At 41.4% G+C, this 16941-nt stretch overlaps 1 protein-coding gene across 3 annotated transcripts in view; it reads right to left on the bottom strand.

Moving 5' to 3' along the window:
- SRFBP1 (serum response factor binding protein 1) overlaps nucleotides 1-16941 on the bottom strand; it is an 83142-nt gene that overhangs the window by 2994 nt on the left and 63207 nt on the right. For all 3 annotated transcript variants that reach the window (XM_056325075.1, XM_056325076.1, XM_056325074.1), the window contains one exon: nucleotides 645-726. In XM_056325075.1, the coding sequence (XP_056181050.1) occupies nucleotides 645-726 (82 nt within the window). The remainder of the gene's footprint in view (nucleotides 1-644; nucleotides 727-16941) is intronic.

The following is a 16941-nucleotide window of genomic DNA, read 5'->3' as shown; positions in this document are numbered from 1 at the left end:
GTTGATAATCATGTTCATTTAGGGCATTACTTTGTGTGTGAAAACTGCAAACAAATAGTAAATTGCTCAGATACAATTAAATGAGTATTTGACATACTCTGTTATTAACAATGTAATTTTGTGACATTATTACTGGGACTTGTCCCTTTTTAGGACTTGTCCTTTTTTAACATCAACTTCAGTTGGAAAGACTGAGTTTAAAGAGAACAAGAGATAACCTAAAGAACCAGGAAATGTTCCCAAAGAATTCTGGGGACAGTTTCCAGAGCAAAACCTCTTAGCTGCCTTTGGAACACAGTTTTAATTCCCCTTTAGTTTTGTATCTGCCTGTTATGTACTCATTGCCAGTTCGGTCCTATTTCATTTAGAGATACTCCATTACACCCCTTATGAGCCCTGTTTGTCCTACAACCTGTATCTTAAATGTCATATAGTATACTATCACGTATAAGCCCATTTCAACCAATATAAATGACTACAAGGTTGTGACACTTTGTTCACTGCACCTAGTTAAGGTAACTACAGGGGCTTTTCCAGTTTTTTACTTCTTTTATAGTGGTTGTTCATGTCAGGAATGTACAGGAACAAGATAACACACCAGTAAGCTACTGAAGTCATAAACAAGTTAATATAATATTACATACCTTTCAGTTCAACAAATCTGGATTTCAAGATGGGGTGTGTTGCAAGTCTTGCAATGGCTCGCTCAGTTGCAGTACAATTTGGCTATACAAAATAAATTCAAAGGCATGAAGTCAATAGAACGGTGAATACTTACACAGGTCTGTATCAGTTATGCTACAATGCATACTAATGTGATTCCGGACTACTAAATGAACACGAGGAAAAGCTTAATAATATCTGAATATTTCTTACCTTTCCGGTATTACTGTCATTTTAAATGAGGAAAATTTTGACTGCCAAACATTGACAGAAATGTAACAGACATGTAAATCTGCTGTTTCTTAGGTAGTTAATAGGGATAATACAATTTTTATTTTAAAAGCATACCAGACACATCCTTCAGAGCTAACATACTGATTTTACATTCACTATTTCTTATACATACAAAGCAAATTAATGAATCCCCTGAATAAAGAACATCATATTGGTAGAAGGCATTCTGCATCAAGGAGTACAGCAGCTTGCAAAAAATGCAGTACAGATGCCATAGAAGTAGGCAAAATTACGTAGCAGGTATTGAAAGAATATACATTAAATGTGGTTGAGAGATCAAACTTGATCTTAAAAGACAAACGACCATGAATTTGATGTGGTGGAATACTGCAATTCTGCACAAAATCATAGAATCATTTAGGTTGGAAGACTGTTACAATCATCATGTCCAACCACTAGCCCAGGACTGCCAAGTCCATCACTAAACCATGCCCCTAAGCACCACATCTACGTATTTTTTAAGTACCTCCAGGGATGATTTCACCACCTCCCTGGGCAGCCTCTTCCAAAGCTTGACTGCCCTTTCAGTGAAGAAATTTTTCCTAATACTCAATCTAAACTTTCCCTGTGTAACATGAGGCCATTTCCTCTTGTCCCATTGCTTGTTATGTGGCAGAAGAGACCGACCCCACCTCACTACAGCCTCCTGTCAGGCAGCTGCAGGGAGCGGGAAGGTCTGCCCTCAGCCACCTTCTCTCCAGACTGAACACCCCCAGCCCCCTCAGCGGCTCCCCACAAGACCTGTGCCCCAGCCCCTTCCCCAGCCCCGCTGCCCGTCTCTGGACACGCTGCAGCCCCTCTACGTCCCTCTTGCAGTGAGGGGCCCAGACCTGAACACAGGGTTCGAGGGGCGGCCTCAGCAGTGCCCAGTGCAGGGGGACGGTCACTGCCCTGGTCCTGCTGGCCACACTGCTGGGGACACCAGCCAGGGTGCTGCTGGCCGCCTGGGCCCCCTGGGCACACTGCTGGCTCCTGCCCAGCCGGCCGTCACCCAGCACCCCCAGGCCCTTTTCTGCCAGGCAGCTTCCAGACCGGTTCAAAGAACAAATACGGTATTCATGCTTTAACACAAAGGAAAAGGAGAAAGGTAGGAATTGCACCTGACTTCCTCTTTTATATATCAGAAGTCCTAGATATAACACACTTGTAAAAGCTATGCCATTTTCAGGTTCTTGCCATCACTCTGCTTGAAGAACAAAATGAGAGGTATCTAAGACTTCCAAAGATAGCTTTGTCTTCTTTTTTCTTTGAAGAGAGGGAAAGACCTTCCTCCCTTCCTCCTAGCAGTACTGTAATGGATGTATGTTTAAATTGTTGCTATGTGTGATTTCAGCTATATGGTACAGGCAGTACTACAGCAGAAGCCACCCAAACCAACAGACGATGAGCCTTGTAAAGGACCAGGCAAGTGCCCCATGACCCAACCTGAGCTGTTTTGGGCAGCCAACAGCTCAATGTTAACACACTGCCTGTCCTGTCCCAAGAGACCACTGCAACGGATGGAGCCCAAGTCACATGTATGTAAGTGGTAGAGAACAAGGGGAGGAGACTGTACTGGCTCTGCCCTGTGACAGAGTTAACTTTCTCCATAGCAGCCAAGATGGTGCCATACTTTGGATTTGTGACTAAAGCATCTCAGAGTTCGTAACACACCAATGTTTCAGTTATTACTGAGCAGTGCTTGCCCAGTATCAAGGCCTTCTGTTTCTCACTCTGCCCTCCAAACAAGTAGGCAGGGGATGGGCAAGAGGTTGGGAAGGAAATACACCTGTGGCAGCTGATCCAAATCGATCAAAAGGGTATTCTATTTCATACCAAGTCATGTTCAGCAAAGAAAAGCTCAAAGAAAGGATGTTAGTGGTTATGACATTTTTCTTCCTGAGTAACTGTTATGTGAAATGAATCCCTGCTTTCTGGGATGTGGCTAAACATCTGCCTGCTGATGGGAAGTAGTAAATAAATTCCTTATTCTGTTATTGAACTTTATCTCAAGCCATGAGTTTTTCTCACTTTTGCTCTTCTGGTGCTATCCCCATCCTGCCGGGTGGGTGAGTGAGCAGCTGCTGGGTGCTTAGCTGCTGCCTGGGGTTAAACCTACAACACAAATGCTACCTAACACATCAGCCATGCATATTTAAAGAATCTGATTTGCTTGACCTAAGAGTGCTCAGTGGGGAATCTTACTTGTTTGCATATACATTTTCTTCCGGAAGAATTATGCCACTTAATATAAAAAAATATGTATTCATTGCAAAAAGACAGAGGGACACTTCATGCCAACTACTAGTGCAGCAGAGTCACTTTCAGTGCTTTGGCCTGAAGGAAAGACAGCAGAAGACACTACATCTACAGTAGTGCCAGTACTTCTGAATGCAGAAACTAATTGGTTTGCAAAATGTAAATCTTGTTCCTCAGGCAATGCAAAGCAAATCCTGTTCGTATTTCTTTTTTTCATAGTTCTAGAGCTTACAAAATATACTCCAGGTATATCCATCATACTACATGTTTGAAGTGCAGAGCATCTGGGAATTTTAGTACTTTCCTTTCTTCTCAAGTCTCTGCTATTACAATGTTCTTTCTTTATGTCACGAAAAACTGGAAAAAAGTTTTCTCTGTAGACTGTCTACAAAACTATGAACACTGGCCAGAGGAGATGGGTCAAAAGGTGGGTCCATTTCCAAGGGCCACTGACTGGCTTACTTTCAGGCTAGCCTAGCTCTGAGAACTTGAAATCTGAATTTTGGTCCCCATGTGCCACCAGATTCCTGGGATAGCAAGCTCACAGCTCACATTTCTGAAGTTCAAATGCTGTTTTCTTCAGATATTTTTCTATAGCTGGAAAATCTAGTTCTGAACTTAATTGATACACTTTTCCCTTCAGCTACTTCCTGTGGGTTTTGAAAAAATACACCATGAAGTTGAGAGAGCAGCAGCAGCTTCTGTGCAAAACCTGGTGTCCTTGAATTCAAATATTTATAGAAAAGGTTTAAGCACATACATGCCAATCCATATGGAATAACCACGTCTTCTCCTTATAGCAAAATACATCAAAACCACTACTTACAGTGATAGACAGTAGCCAACAAACATACAATATGACATTTACATTCTTTAAAAATTCCTACTTTTCTGTTTGGTTTTTTTGGCATATCCAATGCTCAATGTATTTTTCCTTAAGTATTTTCCAGTATATAAAACCCTGGCAGAAAATAAATTGTAATAGAAAAACGTCAATTGTATTTACAGCAAGAACACCTTTTCCCCCTCCTCCTTGCCCCCAGTATCTGTAATTATGCAGACACTGGAACTGGACATGTTTATTCTCAAATATTCCTGCTATTTCTTGTATTATTTTGCACTGTCCATTTTGTCACACAAGAATGTCCTAGTACTTTCCACAGGAACACTCTCTCTCATTCAATGTGCAACTGAGGCACTGCAAAGTGAACAAAGCAACTAAGCAGTGCAGAGTGTCACACTTTTCAGTGAGAAGTTGTAAGCTACATACAGAACCACCTGAAAGTCAGTCTTCTCACAATTCTTGTCTTGGTAAGTCATGCATTATTTCTTTATATAGTATTGAAGACGTCTATCTATCATCACCGAAATGTTTCATTAAATTCCATGTGGACATTTAACTGAATTAACTGCATTGATCTCTACAGTTTGAAATCTCTTAAAATGAAAAGAAACCCAAACTGCATAAACAAGCATTCTTCATCCTGAGGGGTAGATGTGCACACAGATGCACAAACTTCAGAACATAACTTGTCAGTTACAGCATAATAAAGCAACAGTTGTATAACTTACACATGTGGAAACACACATGTATGCCCCACTTAAGGGAGACAAACTTCGTACAATGTGGCAATGATTGGGAAGAGAATGGACTTATAAACTTCCTAAGATAAAAACAGATTCACAATGCAAGTTTTGAGATGCACTGGAACAAGGGTCAGAAGTACAGAATGGCTCTGAGAGCTGGCAGCACTGGGTAAAACAAAAACAAACATAAAAGCAGCATGATGGAAATGTCAGGCTGAAGTTGTCTGGGGAGTAACTGCTTCATACAATTCAAGTGATAAAGTAAGTGAGAATGAGAAAATGAGTGTCTCAGCACCTTGGGGCAGATGGGCTTGCAGGAGTTGAAAGGGATACCTTGTTAGCATACTTGAGACAGTAGTGCTTCAGGAAGAATTACAGGGCAGAAACCTGGGATTCACTCAGGAACGTGAAATGGTGACTTCTAACCATTGCTCCATTCTGATCACTCTTCCTGTTCAAGCCTACTTTTGTTGGTACCCTCTCTGCTATAACTGTAATCAGTAACAGGAAAGAAAAAGGTCATACTTCCATTGACTTCTGTACAGAAGGGGATTGCCTTGTTACACGTCTCACAGAAAAAGACTGCTACCAGAATTTCAGCTGGGTGAAAGGACCAAACTGGTAATGCTTGGTGGCCCTGCATCTGTCCCTTTAGATCATATCTCAGTTATTGAAAATAACAACATTCAAATGGAGACAGTTCAGAAACCCCAACCCCACTGACAAGTATGCAGTACATGGCAAAAGCCACGACATGAAAAGTAACCCTGTAGCATGTCATACTCCAGTTCCTAAACTAAATGGAAGTGCAGTTTAATGTCGGGTGTAACAACAGCCTGATTTTAAGCAAAAAAATGGCAGAGCTAATACTAACCAGGGTAGAGCATAAAGAAAAAAAAAAACAAAACCCAATCCTGGGCCAAAACAAGATGTCATTTCAATACCCTTTGTAGCAGCTTAGGAGAAGAGCTGTCTCTGTACTTAAAAAAAACCACACAGAAAACCTGTTAATCCACACGTTCTTCCCAGAGCTCTAACTAGTTACAGCTGTCCTTCATAATAGCAGATGTGGTTAATGTGGAGTCACAGGGTGGCTGAAGGTGCCAAATCATGGCTGCCACCCAAGTCCATCCCATGACCTCATACTGGTTTTGGAATAAGACCCTTGAAAAAATTTACTTTCTGACTGTGAAATGCTGTTAGTTCTCCCTCTTCCTTTTTGTCTGTAAGACATACAGGATGTGATTTGTGGCCATCAGACATTGTGAATAGTGTGGTATGAGAGGGAATTGGTTAATGGTATCTCTCATGGCAGCACTGCTGTCTCTCAGCTCTTGAGAGCAAGAGATTGTTTGCTGACTGTGCCTCATCTTGGTAATAGGAGGATGGATCAACTAGAGATTGCAGTAAGCAGGTCTCTGTTACATGTGGCAAAAGTTTAAAAGAGGGTGGTTCTCCTAAATACTGAAATAGCAATCCCGTAGTATTCAAAGGAGAGAAACATTCGCACTCAGTGCTTCAGACTCTGCACTGGAAACGGAGCGCCCAAACCTGTCAAGATTAATAATCAACTTTTACTCAGTTTTTACTCAAGCTTTCCCAATTTTTTCACATAGTATCAAAATGAGGGTATAGGTGTTACAAAGAAGTTGCTATACAGGCTTAATAGCAAGGCAGATGAGAAGTTCTTATGGCAATTAATTCTGTATGGATCTCAGGAAATCATGCAAATTTCAACAGACTTTTTAATTGGACTATATACAAGTTTTGAAGCAGTCTAATGAAAAATTTCCAAATGAAGCTAGAGTGTATGTCCTAACAAATCTAAAAGCTTTGCAAAAAATGTCAGCACGATAATGTCTTGTAACAGAACAACAAAGAAATGACAATTTCTTACAAAACATCAGGATACACAAGTAAACCTGGAGTCCCCCTTGGCTTCTTGCTTATTATTTTTTTCAATGCTTGCCACAGTTTATATTTATTTAGGTTGTTTTCTGTTATTGTGGTAATTCAACCATGAAAATATTTGGATATTTACTTTATTTATCTTGTAAGCTGTGGTGTGTTGACCCTGGCTGGAGGCCAAGTGCCCACCAAAGCTGCTCCATCACTCCTCCTCCTTTGCTGGACAGGGGAGAGAAAATACAACAAAACCCTCATGGGTTGAGACAAGGACAGGCAGAGATCACTCAACAATTAGCATCTTGGGCAAAACAGACTTGACTTGGGGAAAAATTACCTCACTATCAGTCAAATCAGAGTACGGTATTGAGAAATAAAAACTAAATCTTGAAATTCCTTCCCCCCACCCCTCCCTTCTTCCTGGGCTTAACTTCACTCCTGATTTCTCTACCTCCTCCCCCCTGAGTGGCACAGGTGGACAGGGAATGGGGTTTGTGGCTGATCCCTCCTCCTCAGGGGGAGGACTCCTCAGATTCTTCTCCTGCTCCAGTGTGGGGTCCCTTCCATGGGTGACAGCTCTCCATGAACTTCTCCAGCATGGGTCCCCTCCATGGGGTGCAGTCCTTCAGGAACAGGTGGCCCCAGCATGGGCCCTCTGCAGGGTCACAAGTCCTACAGCAAACCTGCTCCAGCCTGGACTCTTTTCTCAACATGTCCTGCCATGAGACTCCTGCAGCACAGGCCTCCCATGGAGTCACACCCTCTTTGGACATCCACATGCTCCAGTGTGGGGTCCTCCATGGGCTGCAGGTGGGTATCTGCTCCACCGTGGGCCTCCATGGGCGAGGGGCACAGCCTGCCTCACCGTGGGCCTCACCACGGGCTGGGGGGAATCTCTGGCCCAGCATCTTGAGCCCCCCCTGCCCCTCCTTCTTCAGTGACCTTGGTGTCTGCAGAGCGGTTGCTCTCACATATTCTCACTCCTTTCCGGCTGCAGTTGCTGTTCCACAGTAACTTTTCCCCCCTTCTTATTTACCACAGAGGCACTATCACTGTTGCTGGTGGGCTCAGTCTTGGCCAGCAGTAGGTCTGTCTCGGAGCTGGCTGGCACTGGCTCTATTGGACATGGGAAAAGATTCCAGCAGCTTCTCACAGAAACCACACCTGTAGCAGCCCTGCTACGAAAACCTCCACACAAACCCAATACAGAAGGATTATGGAAGCTGAAGACCCATACATGGGGTACTCTGAACAACTGTTGCCCATCTGCAGAACTGTACACAACAGAAGACAGAGGTCTGGAGAATCTAGCTGACATTGTGTTGATGGCAGAAGCACTGACTGTGCACTCATCACTGACTTCCGCAGACTCTTCAATCCAGCGTCAGGGAGAAGAATGAGATTCTTCTAAATCCTATCAAGGTGCTTACACTGCCCTAACTTAAATTGCATGTCTGGACCAAAGCTGCTCTTTTCCCCATAATTTTTTTCACTTAGATTTCCCTTCACTCCTACATGTATTTTGGCTTGTCTTTTAAAAAAAAAGTGTATGAAGTATAAACTTGGTTTCTATCATTATCACCTCTTCTTTTAAAATAAGAATTGCAAAATAGGCCACAAATTCAAACAAAAATGTATCTCTTGCTGTTCTTTGCTGCATGCATGATAAAAAATACCTACCATCCAAGCATCTGAAAAAGTTTAAAGGCCCTTTAAGAAGCGCAGCACTTTACAAGTGTTAGAAGACCACATTTAATTGCAGTATAAAAGAGCCAATAGAGTTTCATTGGATTAACCTGTCACAACTAATTTAGCCAGCCATACAAGCGTGAGGTAAATGCTTATTTTTCAGGTTGAGAAATAGTCAAAGGGAAATGGAGTGTTTCATCCCAAACTACCACGGTGATCTACAGCAGAGCTTGGCATAAACCCCAGACCTGCCCAAGTACAAATTATGTACTTAATCTTCTACTAATACTTTCCTTCTTCTCTTTATGCATAAAATAATTCCTATGATTGTTTCAAAAAACAAAGGCAGAGCAAAAAATTCCAGAATAAAGCAGGCATGGATTCTTAGTTATCTTCTCATGGAGAACAGGATCAACTCTAGGTGTAAACTGCAACGCAAGATTATGGGTAAACTCAAATGCTGCTAACTCTTATTCACTTCTTCCAGGGCTAGTAAGAATATGTGTCTGTAATCCTCTCACTTTGGCATCCCACAGAAACAATATACACAGTTTTAAAGAAAAAAATGTTAAAATGTTAACTTTTTAAGGTTATGAATGAGGATACAAAGCGAGCACTGTGCTAATTCCCCCACTCAGTTGTGGTGGTCTAACTCACTGTGACTACCAACACTGAAACCTCTGCTGGCCTTTGAGAAAACCTAGAAGCATGCTGAACATTACTTTACGCTATGGACAAATCTGTCTATGATGTAGACAATTCCCAGCAGAAAGCAGCAGTAAAAAAGAGTGCCCCTCAGATTGTAGTATTAAGAAATATCTGTAACATAAAAAGATTACATAATCTGAATTTTATATCCAGTACAATTAACCAGTCTAAAATATGTACAGTTCTTACAGCAACATAAAAGCAAACACATAACATGTAACAATATAAAGGCTACATGTTTTTTGCTTTTAATATATAGCTTTGCATTAAATATATGCATTTTATATGTTTTGACATTTGAATGGTTGAGGCACTGTATCACTATAAAATATATGCATCTTGCCAAACTGAATAAAAAAGCCCAGCACACAGAACAGTAAAATAGATGCCACTACAAAACCCCAACAAATCCCACAGAAAAACCAAGCAACCTCCCCTACCACAGCCTAAATCAGACAAAAGACAATTATATTGAGAAAGTAAACTGGAAAGCCAAATACGATGAAACAGAAAGCCTGAAACAAAAAATGTACTTTCAGGGGAATAGAAACAAAATGCATCTCAGATAACAGGCAGTAGCTGTGAACAACACAAAGAGAAAGGTCTTTGCCACAAAATTCACATAGACTGCTTCAGAGAACATAATTAAATTTGGAGGAAAGGTCATATATAAATTAGTTTTGAAAACCACTACATATCAGATCTAAACCCACGACTGACTTCTGCAGAAAACTGAAGCTGACAGATCATTTGCTTGTAACTGGCCATCTAGAATGAGGGTCTAGAGACTCAAGATAGGCAGCTATTTATTAGCTCTGAATCCTGAGTTAAGCGTTACTTGTACTTATTTGTCATAGAAAAGAGAGCAGAAACACAAAATAGACCAACAAAGTCAGGCAGTGCTGCAAGCTGAGCAGGAAACAGCATTCTCTGGGTCCACTATGACCTGAATGCATCTGAGCTCCCCAGATCCAGCTGTGTATCACAGGCATCTCTGAAGACTGAGTGGAAGCACATGGTAGCAAATAAATTGGCGAGACACAGGGATGAGCTCCATATTAATAAAACTCTTTAATGGGCCAAGAAGTTCAGAGTATTCTGCCTTGGATGAACCTGAGAAGTTTAAGAATTGAGATATCTGCTAGTCTCCTTGTGAAGTCAATTTGGTGACAAAACTCTACTGAACTTTCAGGGATGTAATCTTGAGACATCCTTACAATATTTCACTGTAAAACAGATGCTCAGACCTCAAATTATCACTTGTCAGATGCAGCCTGATACAGCACAACATGTATAAGCACATATGAAAAACAGTTTATAACACAGAAAAGTAGACATAGTTCAGATCTTCAAATTTAAAACAGATGCAAAGCTTCAAAGCTAGCTAACATCCCAAAAACAAACTCCCATTTAATTTTAGATAATTTATAAAATTAAAGTAATTGATTTATCCCTGCCAACAAACCCTGTCTTGCTCAGACCTTCACATTTACAAGCACCGCCACCAGGGAACACACCTATATATAACTATTGTCAGGTCAATGCCTTCAGATAAAATTCTCAGGAGAGACGTATTTCTGTTCAGAGCATTGCTGAAGGAACTAAATATGAGAGCAAGAGATCTGGAGGCGCAGATGACTTAAAGACTTCACAACCGCCGCACACCCTAACCAGGGGTAGGGCATGTTATAATATGCTATTCAAAACAAGACAGAATTTCTTGGCATACCACATTGCAATTTTTGTGCACAATTGAAAACAGATTTCTTTTAATCTATATGTTTTTTCAGCCACTTTCTGAAAAAGACAATGGAAATATAAATTCAGTTCACTGAAAAACTATTAAAACATCTGAGATAAACATACCAGTTCTTTGGCACCAAAACGTAGATTTTCCATCATTAAGTCTATTGAGGGAGTATATGCATTCGAAACTTACTCTAATGATAAACACATGTTAGTTATATATGGAAGCCCTGATATTACTTGAGCATGTCAGCACGTGATGGATGTAACATAAATGGAAATCCTGGATGTCCACATTTTATAGCAGGTATTTCACCATATGGCATACAGAACAGTCACCTTTATGCTTAGAGGCTCTCCGGCATCTTTGAGGCCATTACATTATTGCTTAACTCTGGCATGCAGAATTTTCCTAATGTGTAGTCACCCAACCATTTCAATAATCATGCAGTTATTCATATTCCAAACCCAAGGAAAACTAGACTATCACGCTTTAAATTTAATGCTGTTATACTTTCACTAAATGACTAGTTACCTCATGTTTCCCATACTTTCTCTTACCTAGTAATCTTGCCATAGAGGAGTGCTATGCTGTAAACTGATACTCTCGTTTTACCAAGCTGTAAATTTTTAATGTAGCTGGTCTTAGCAGCTACATTGACATCCCAATAGATGAGTTTTTTCTTTAAACAGAATTAAAAAAATTCAAGAAGATCTAATTTTTCACCTTCTCCAGTTAAGTTTTAAAGGTTCAAGCAATAGTACCCTCTAGCACTTTTCGTCTAATTTTCCAGTGTTAAGAGACTTGATGGGCTTCATAGTGAGCTGAAAAGGCCCATCTAATTCCATAACTTTTTAAAAATGATTTTTATTTTTATAAATCTCTATTTCTTAATTCTGAGTTGCAGCACTTCAAAAAACTGATCTGGTTTGGGAAGAGAGGAAGAAATCAGAATGGTTTTGTACTTTATTTTTGTATGATATATAATGAAAAACTGATAAGAGTTTCATTTATAAAAATAAAAAGAGCAAAAGACAGCAGCAGCTGTTTTTCATTTTCAGAAACATCAGGAATGTCAGACTTATTTCTTTCTGATTTTGTAATGCAATTCTGAGTCACACTACAAAGCATATGTACAGAAAGAGCTTTTCCAGCTAGTAACATGTGAGTAGCTGTCAGTCTTTAACATAAAAGATTACAACTGTTTATATAACATTAAAGACATCTTAACACTTTAAGTTCTTTAAGCAACCAAAATAATGAAAGATTTTAACTTATGTATGTTCTACATTATGTTGTCTCTCCTTGCACTTACCTTCTGTGCCAGCTCTATGATGCTTCTCAAAACAAGATCAAGAGGTAATGAACCATGGCCACCTTTCCCTCAGTGGTACACTGATTTTGATTTCTCACACAAAAAACAACGCTGCTGGAAGTTAATGCTTTTTAAACCACCTTCAGTAACCTTGGCTGACATTGCTTAAAGTGTACCAATAATTAGAGCATTTGCAGACAGATGGATGACAAGACAGGGTTTACTTTCTCATTGGGTTGAGCATACCCTTCTCCCTGCCTCTTCATGTGGATCAACTTTATAAACTGATTTAAAGGATGCAATTCAAAGATTCTGTCTTTAGTACCTAAGTGAATTAAGGGTAACTGAAAACTCTCACTATTAGTATATGTCCTAAATTTGTAGCTTCTCTAATCTCATTTAACATTTTCTGTTCACCATCATCATTCTGACTGGAGGCTTATGCTGGTTTTGGCTGCAGATGAGTTAATTTTCTTCATAGTAGTGAGTACAGCATCTATGTTTTGGATTTGTGCTGGAAACAATGTTGGTAATTCAGGGATGATTCAGTTGCTGCTGAGCAGTGCTTGCACAGAGCTAAGGCCTTTTCTGCTTCTCACACCATCCCAACAGCAAGTGGACTGGGGGTGCACAAGAAGCTGAGAGAAGACACAGCTGGACAGCTGACCCCAGCTGACCAGAGGGACATTCCATACCATATGGCGTCATGCTCAGCATATAAAGCTGGGGGAAGAAGAAGGAAGAGGGGAGGGGGGGGGGGAGATGTTTGGAGTGATGGTGTTTGTCTTCCCAAGTAACTGTTATGTGTGATGGAGCCCTGCTTTCCTGGGGATGGCTGAGCACCTGCCTGCCAATGAAAAATAGTGAATGAATTCCTTGTTTTGCTTTGCTTGCATGCACAGCTTTTTCTTTACCTATTAAACTGTCTTTATCCCAACTCAAGAGTTTTCTCACTTTTCTGATTCTCTCCCCCATCCCACTGGGAGAGAGTGAGCAAGCAGCTGTGTGGGGCTTAGTTGCAGGCTGGGGTTAAAGCACAACAGTCCTTTTTGGCACACAACATGGGGCAAAAGGTTTGAGATAATGACAGATTTAGTTGGAATGTGAAAGATTGAATTTATAGCTGTTATTGCTGCTTAGCTATTAATGGGCAAGTTTCTGTGCTTGCCACGGGGTTTGCTTGCCTCACTGTATATTAGAGTCTAGTGCTTGTTAGTGGCTGCTTCTTGCTTTCGCTGCTTGCTGTACTGCTGATCATCTCACTGTGCTGTGCCCAGGAACATGCTGGTAACAGCCATGGCGATGCGCCGGGGCTGGCAGGTGGCCAGGGCATGGCTGCTGTGTCTGCGCTGCTGTGCTGGACAGGCTGGAACTCCAGTGTGAACTTGAGTCGAGGGGAGGCTGACCTGTGGATAAGCTCACCTCAGAGCAGCACACTCCGAAATGTCTGTAGCTGTGATTAAGTCCACACCACAGAAGGTACATCTTGAAGTGTCTGAGGCCATGGTTATGTCTGTGCTGCAGCAGGTATACCTCTGAAGGGACTGTGGCCCAAGCACAGGTCCATGTTGGAGAAGGTACAGCTTGAAACATCTGTAGCTGTGGGTAAGTCCATGCTGCAGCAGATATACCTTGAAGCATCAGCGGCTGTGCATGAGGTCATGATGGAGCACCTCAAAGCATTTGGCAAAGCCCACAACAGAGCAGGTACACCCCTGGAGGGACTGCAGCCAGGGGTAAGGCCACGTTGGAGCAGGGTCAATCCTGAAGGGACTGTGACTGTCGGTAAGGCCACACCAGAGCAGGTCTGTCTCTGAAGGCATTGTGGCCCATGGGTAAGGCCACACTGGAACAGGGGCACCTCAAAGCAGCTGTGGCTGTGGGTAAGTCTATGCCGCAGCAGGTGTCCCCCTGGAGAGACTGTGACTCACAGATAAGGCTCTACCTGGAGTAGGTACAACCCTAAGGGACTGCAGTCTGTGGATACGTCCAAGCTGGAGCAGGGGCAAGGGGAGGAAGTCACTGCCACGTTAAACCCTATAAGCTGGCTCAAAGGGACTGGGGTGGAGATTGTAATGGAAATACCTTTAAATTATTGTAACCCATTATTTGAGTTGCATATTAGAGGAATTACTACAGCAGGAGCCACCCAAACCAGTGGAGGTCAAGCCTCACAAGAAGCAGTGCAAGTGCAGCAGTGACCCAATCTCAGCTGGCTTTGGTGTCCAGTAACTCCATGCAACACACCACCTCTCCTCTTCTGAGTGACACCCATAACAAGACAGAGCCCAAGCTCATGGATTAAATTAACTCAGAGGACATTTTGTGGACATTTGACAAACATTTTACAGAGGTGGTCCGCAGACTAGGGGAATGATATCTGTATTATATCAAAGGATGGGAATGGGGATGGTGGTTAATGAGGATGTATTGGATAGTGTGGTACTTGAGGATGGCATAAATGACATGGAATAATGGATGGAGAATGTGCTAGGGCAAAATCATGACAAGGCTGTAGCACATTACTACTATCAAACTTTTATGACAGTTGGAACTTCTGTTTAAAAGGTTTCTTAGTGCTTTTCTTTTCCTGTAATACATTTGTGCTGTTAGACTTAAAATACAGTGCTTCATAACACAGCACATTTTCATGCACATACACCCTACTCTGCTACCCCTGTAAAGATGGAATGTAAAGATGGAACCTTCCATTAATTATCTTGAAGACCTGTTAGAAGGAGGACATCTATTATATGATAACGCTATACGTCAGCTATCCTACTCTCCCTCCATTAATTTTTTTGGTTCAAGGATTGGCATGGAAGCATTCCTAATTTAAACCCTTTCTCTGTACCTTAGTATTGGAGATGGCAATCAGCTGGCACTGTAGGCAGTCTGATTCACCTTCATTTTTTATTGGATAAAGCTGTACCCTCCTTGGCCCTTACGAAGCATTCTGAAAAGCAGTTGCATGCCCCTGTTGGTCATGTCATTGTGAAACAGATGTTCCCCATGCATATTGCCTTCCCCATGCTTTTAGTTTAAGTATTCCTTTATGACCTTTAAAATTTTCATGCTAGCAGCCTGGCAGAATTTTGGTTATAATGCATCTTTTGTATCAAGTTCTTCCAACACAGGTTCTCCAAACACCTAAATAACTCTTTTTTTATACCAGACTCTCAACCATACATCGAGATTCAGGACCTCTGCCTGCCTCTTGGGCACTGTATGCAAGTCTGAACAGTATTTTGGAGAAGGATACCAAGGAGATTCTGGACATCAGTAACTTGGCCTTCTTTTATTTAAATAAAAAATAATAAAGACACCACCCCCCAATAAAAAAGCCACACCAATCAGCACACCTTGAGAACCTCTTGTTACACTACATTTTTCCCCCTGCATTTTCTTCAAGAAAAGCATAAAACCAAAACTATTTCTAATGTTTTCCTCTACTGTTCCCATGACAGCTCATATCCATTAAGACATTTACAGACATCACTTAAATACTCATTAAAAATAGGAATTAGGTTGAGAGTTGCTTGTCTTTCATTAGTGCTGTGATATAAACGTTTCTGGGACTGAAAAAAACCAGCCATGTGCATGTGCACAAGCATATTTGGGCTTAAAAAGACGGCTCTTCTGCACCCACCATTTTGTCCATTTATGCTCTTGCAAGCACGTTCATTGTATCTGAATCACCCGTATGATCCAAGCTAGGTATCACTTTCAAAAATGTGAATCGACTCCCTCTGAGCTTTACTAACAACAATATGCCTGCCCACATTCTGGTCTGACACACCAAATAAGTGAAATGAGCATATTCAAATCAAAACCAATCCCATAACTTTTGAGACTAAGCCTTGTCTAAGGACAGGAATACACTGGAATAGTATTGAACAGTCAGTTCAGTCAGGCAACAAAATTAAGTAGGACAGCTTCACAGGAATGCAAATGAATGGTAGAAAGATCCCTGTACTAGTAACTTAGTTTGACAGTAACTTAACATTGACAGGAGACTGCCTTTTTCTGTCAGATACAAACATAGTATCTCTGTGAAAAACTGCCTAAGTTACTAGCAGTTTATTTAAATACTGAACTTTCCACATTCTTTCCAGAATGGAAAAAATCCAAGCTGTAATTAGACTGAGATCACTGCAATTGCTACCCTGCTGTTGAAGATGATGGCATCTTTGGTCTAGTCTATCTCCTTGTCTCAGACGCTGACCCTACTGAGGCACATGTGTGGCAGCCTAGTTTGAATGCAAAGGGCTAACTGAGAAGAGATCTACAAAATGGCCCAGAGAAAGTAAGGGAAAGGGCAGGGGGGCAGAAGGAATGGCTAACCAAAGGTGGGAGGGCAGTGGACAGAAAAGAGCATAGACAGGAGCCTGAACTTCCCCACTGGAAGCCTAGAAAGGGAATGATACTGGCTGGGCTAGCAAACAGATGGACAATTGGGTGCAGAAGGTGGTGAGAGAAAAGCGGAGAGAGATTTGTCAAAAATTGACAGACTTAGTTTTATACTGACATAAAAACTTCCAATTGTAGCTGTAGGAATTGATTCCAGGCTCTAAAATGTAGAGAAGTATATTTAGAAGACAGGCTAAACAACCTGCAGTTCAAGTGATCAAATCCAAAAGAAGGGGAACCTTCAGGAAAACAAAAAACAATCAGTCACACAGAGAAAGTATTTACGCCTGAATGTGATATTCATCACTGAATGCAAAATTCTTCACTTCATCAGTAGTCTAAGGAAGACCACAGACATTCCTGTTTAATGTTAACATCTGGTGTT

This window comes from Falco biarmicus, chromosome Z, assembly GCF_023638135.1.
Source record: "Falco biarmicus isolate bFalBia1 chromosome Z, bFalBia1.pri, whole genome shotgun sequence".
Lineage (NCBI taxonomy): Eukaryota > Metazoa > Chordata > Aves > Falconiformes > Falconidae > Falco > Falco biarmicus.
This window is presented reverse-complemented; position numbering and strand designations above follow the sequence as displayed.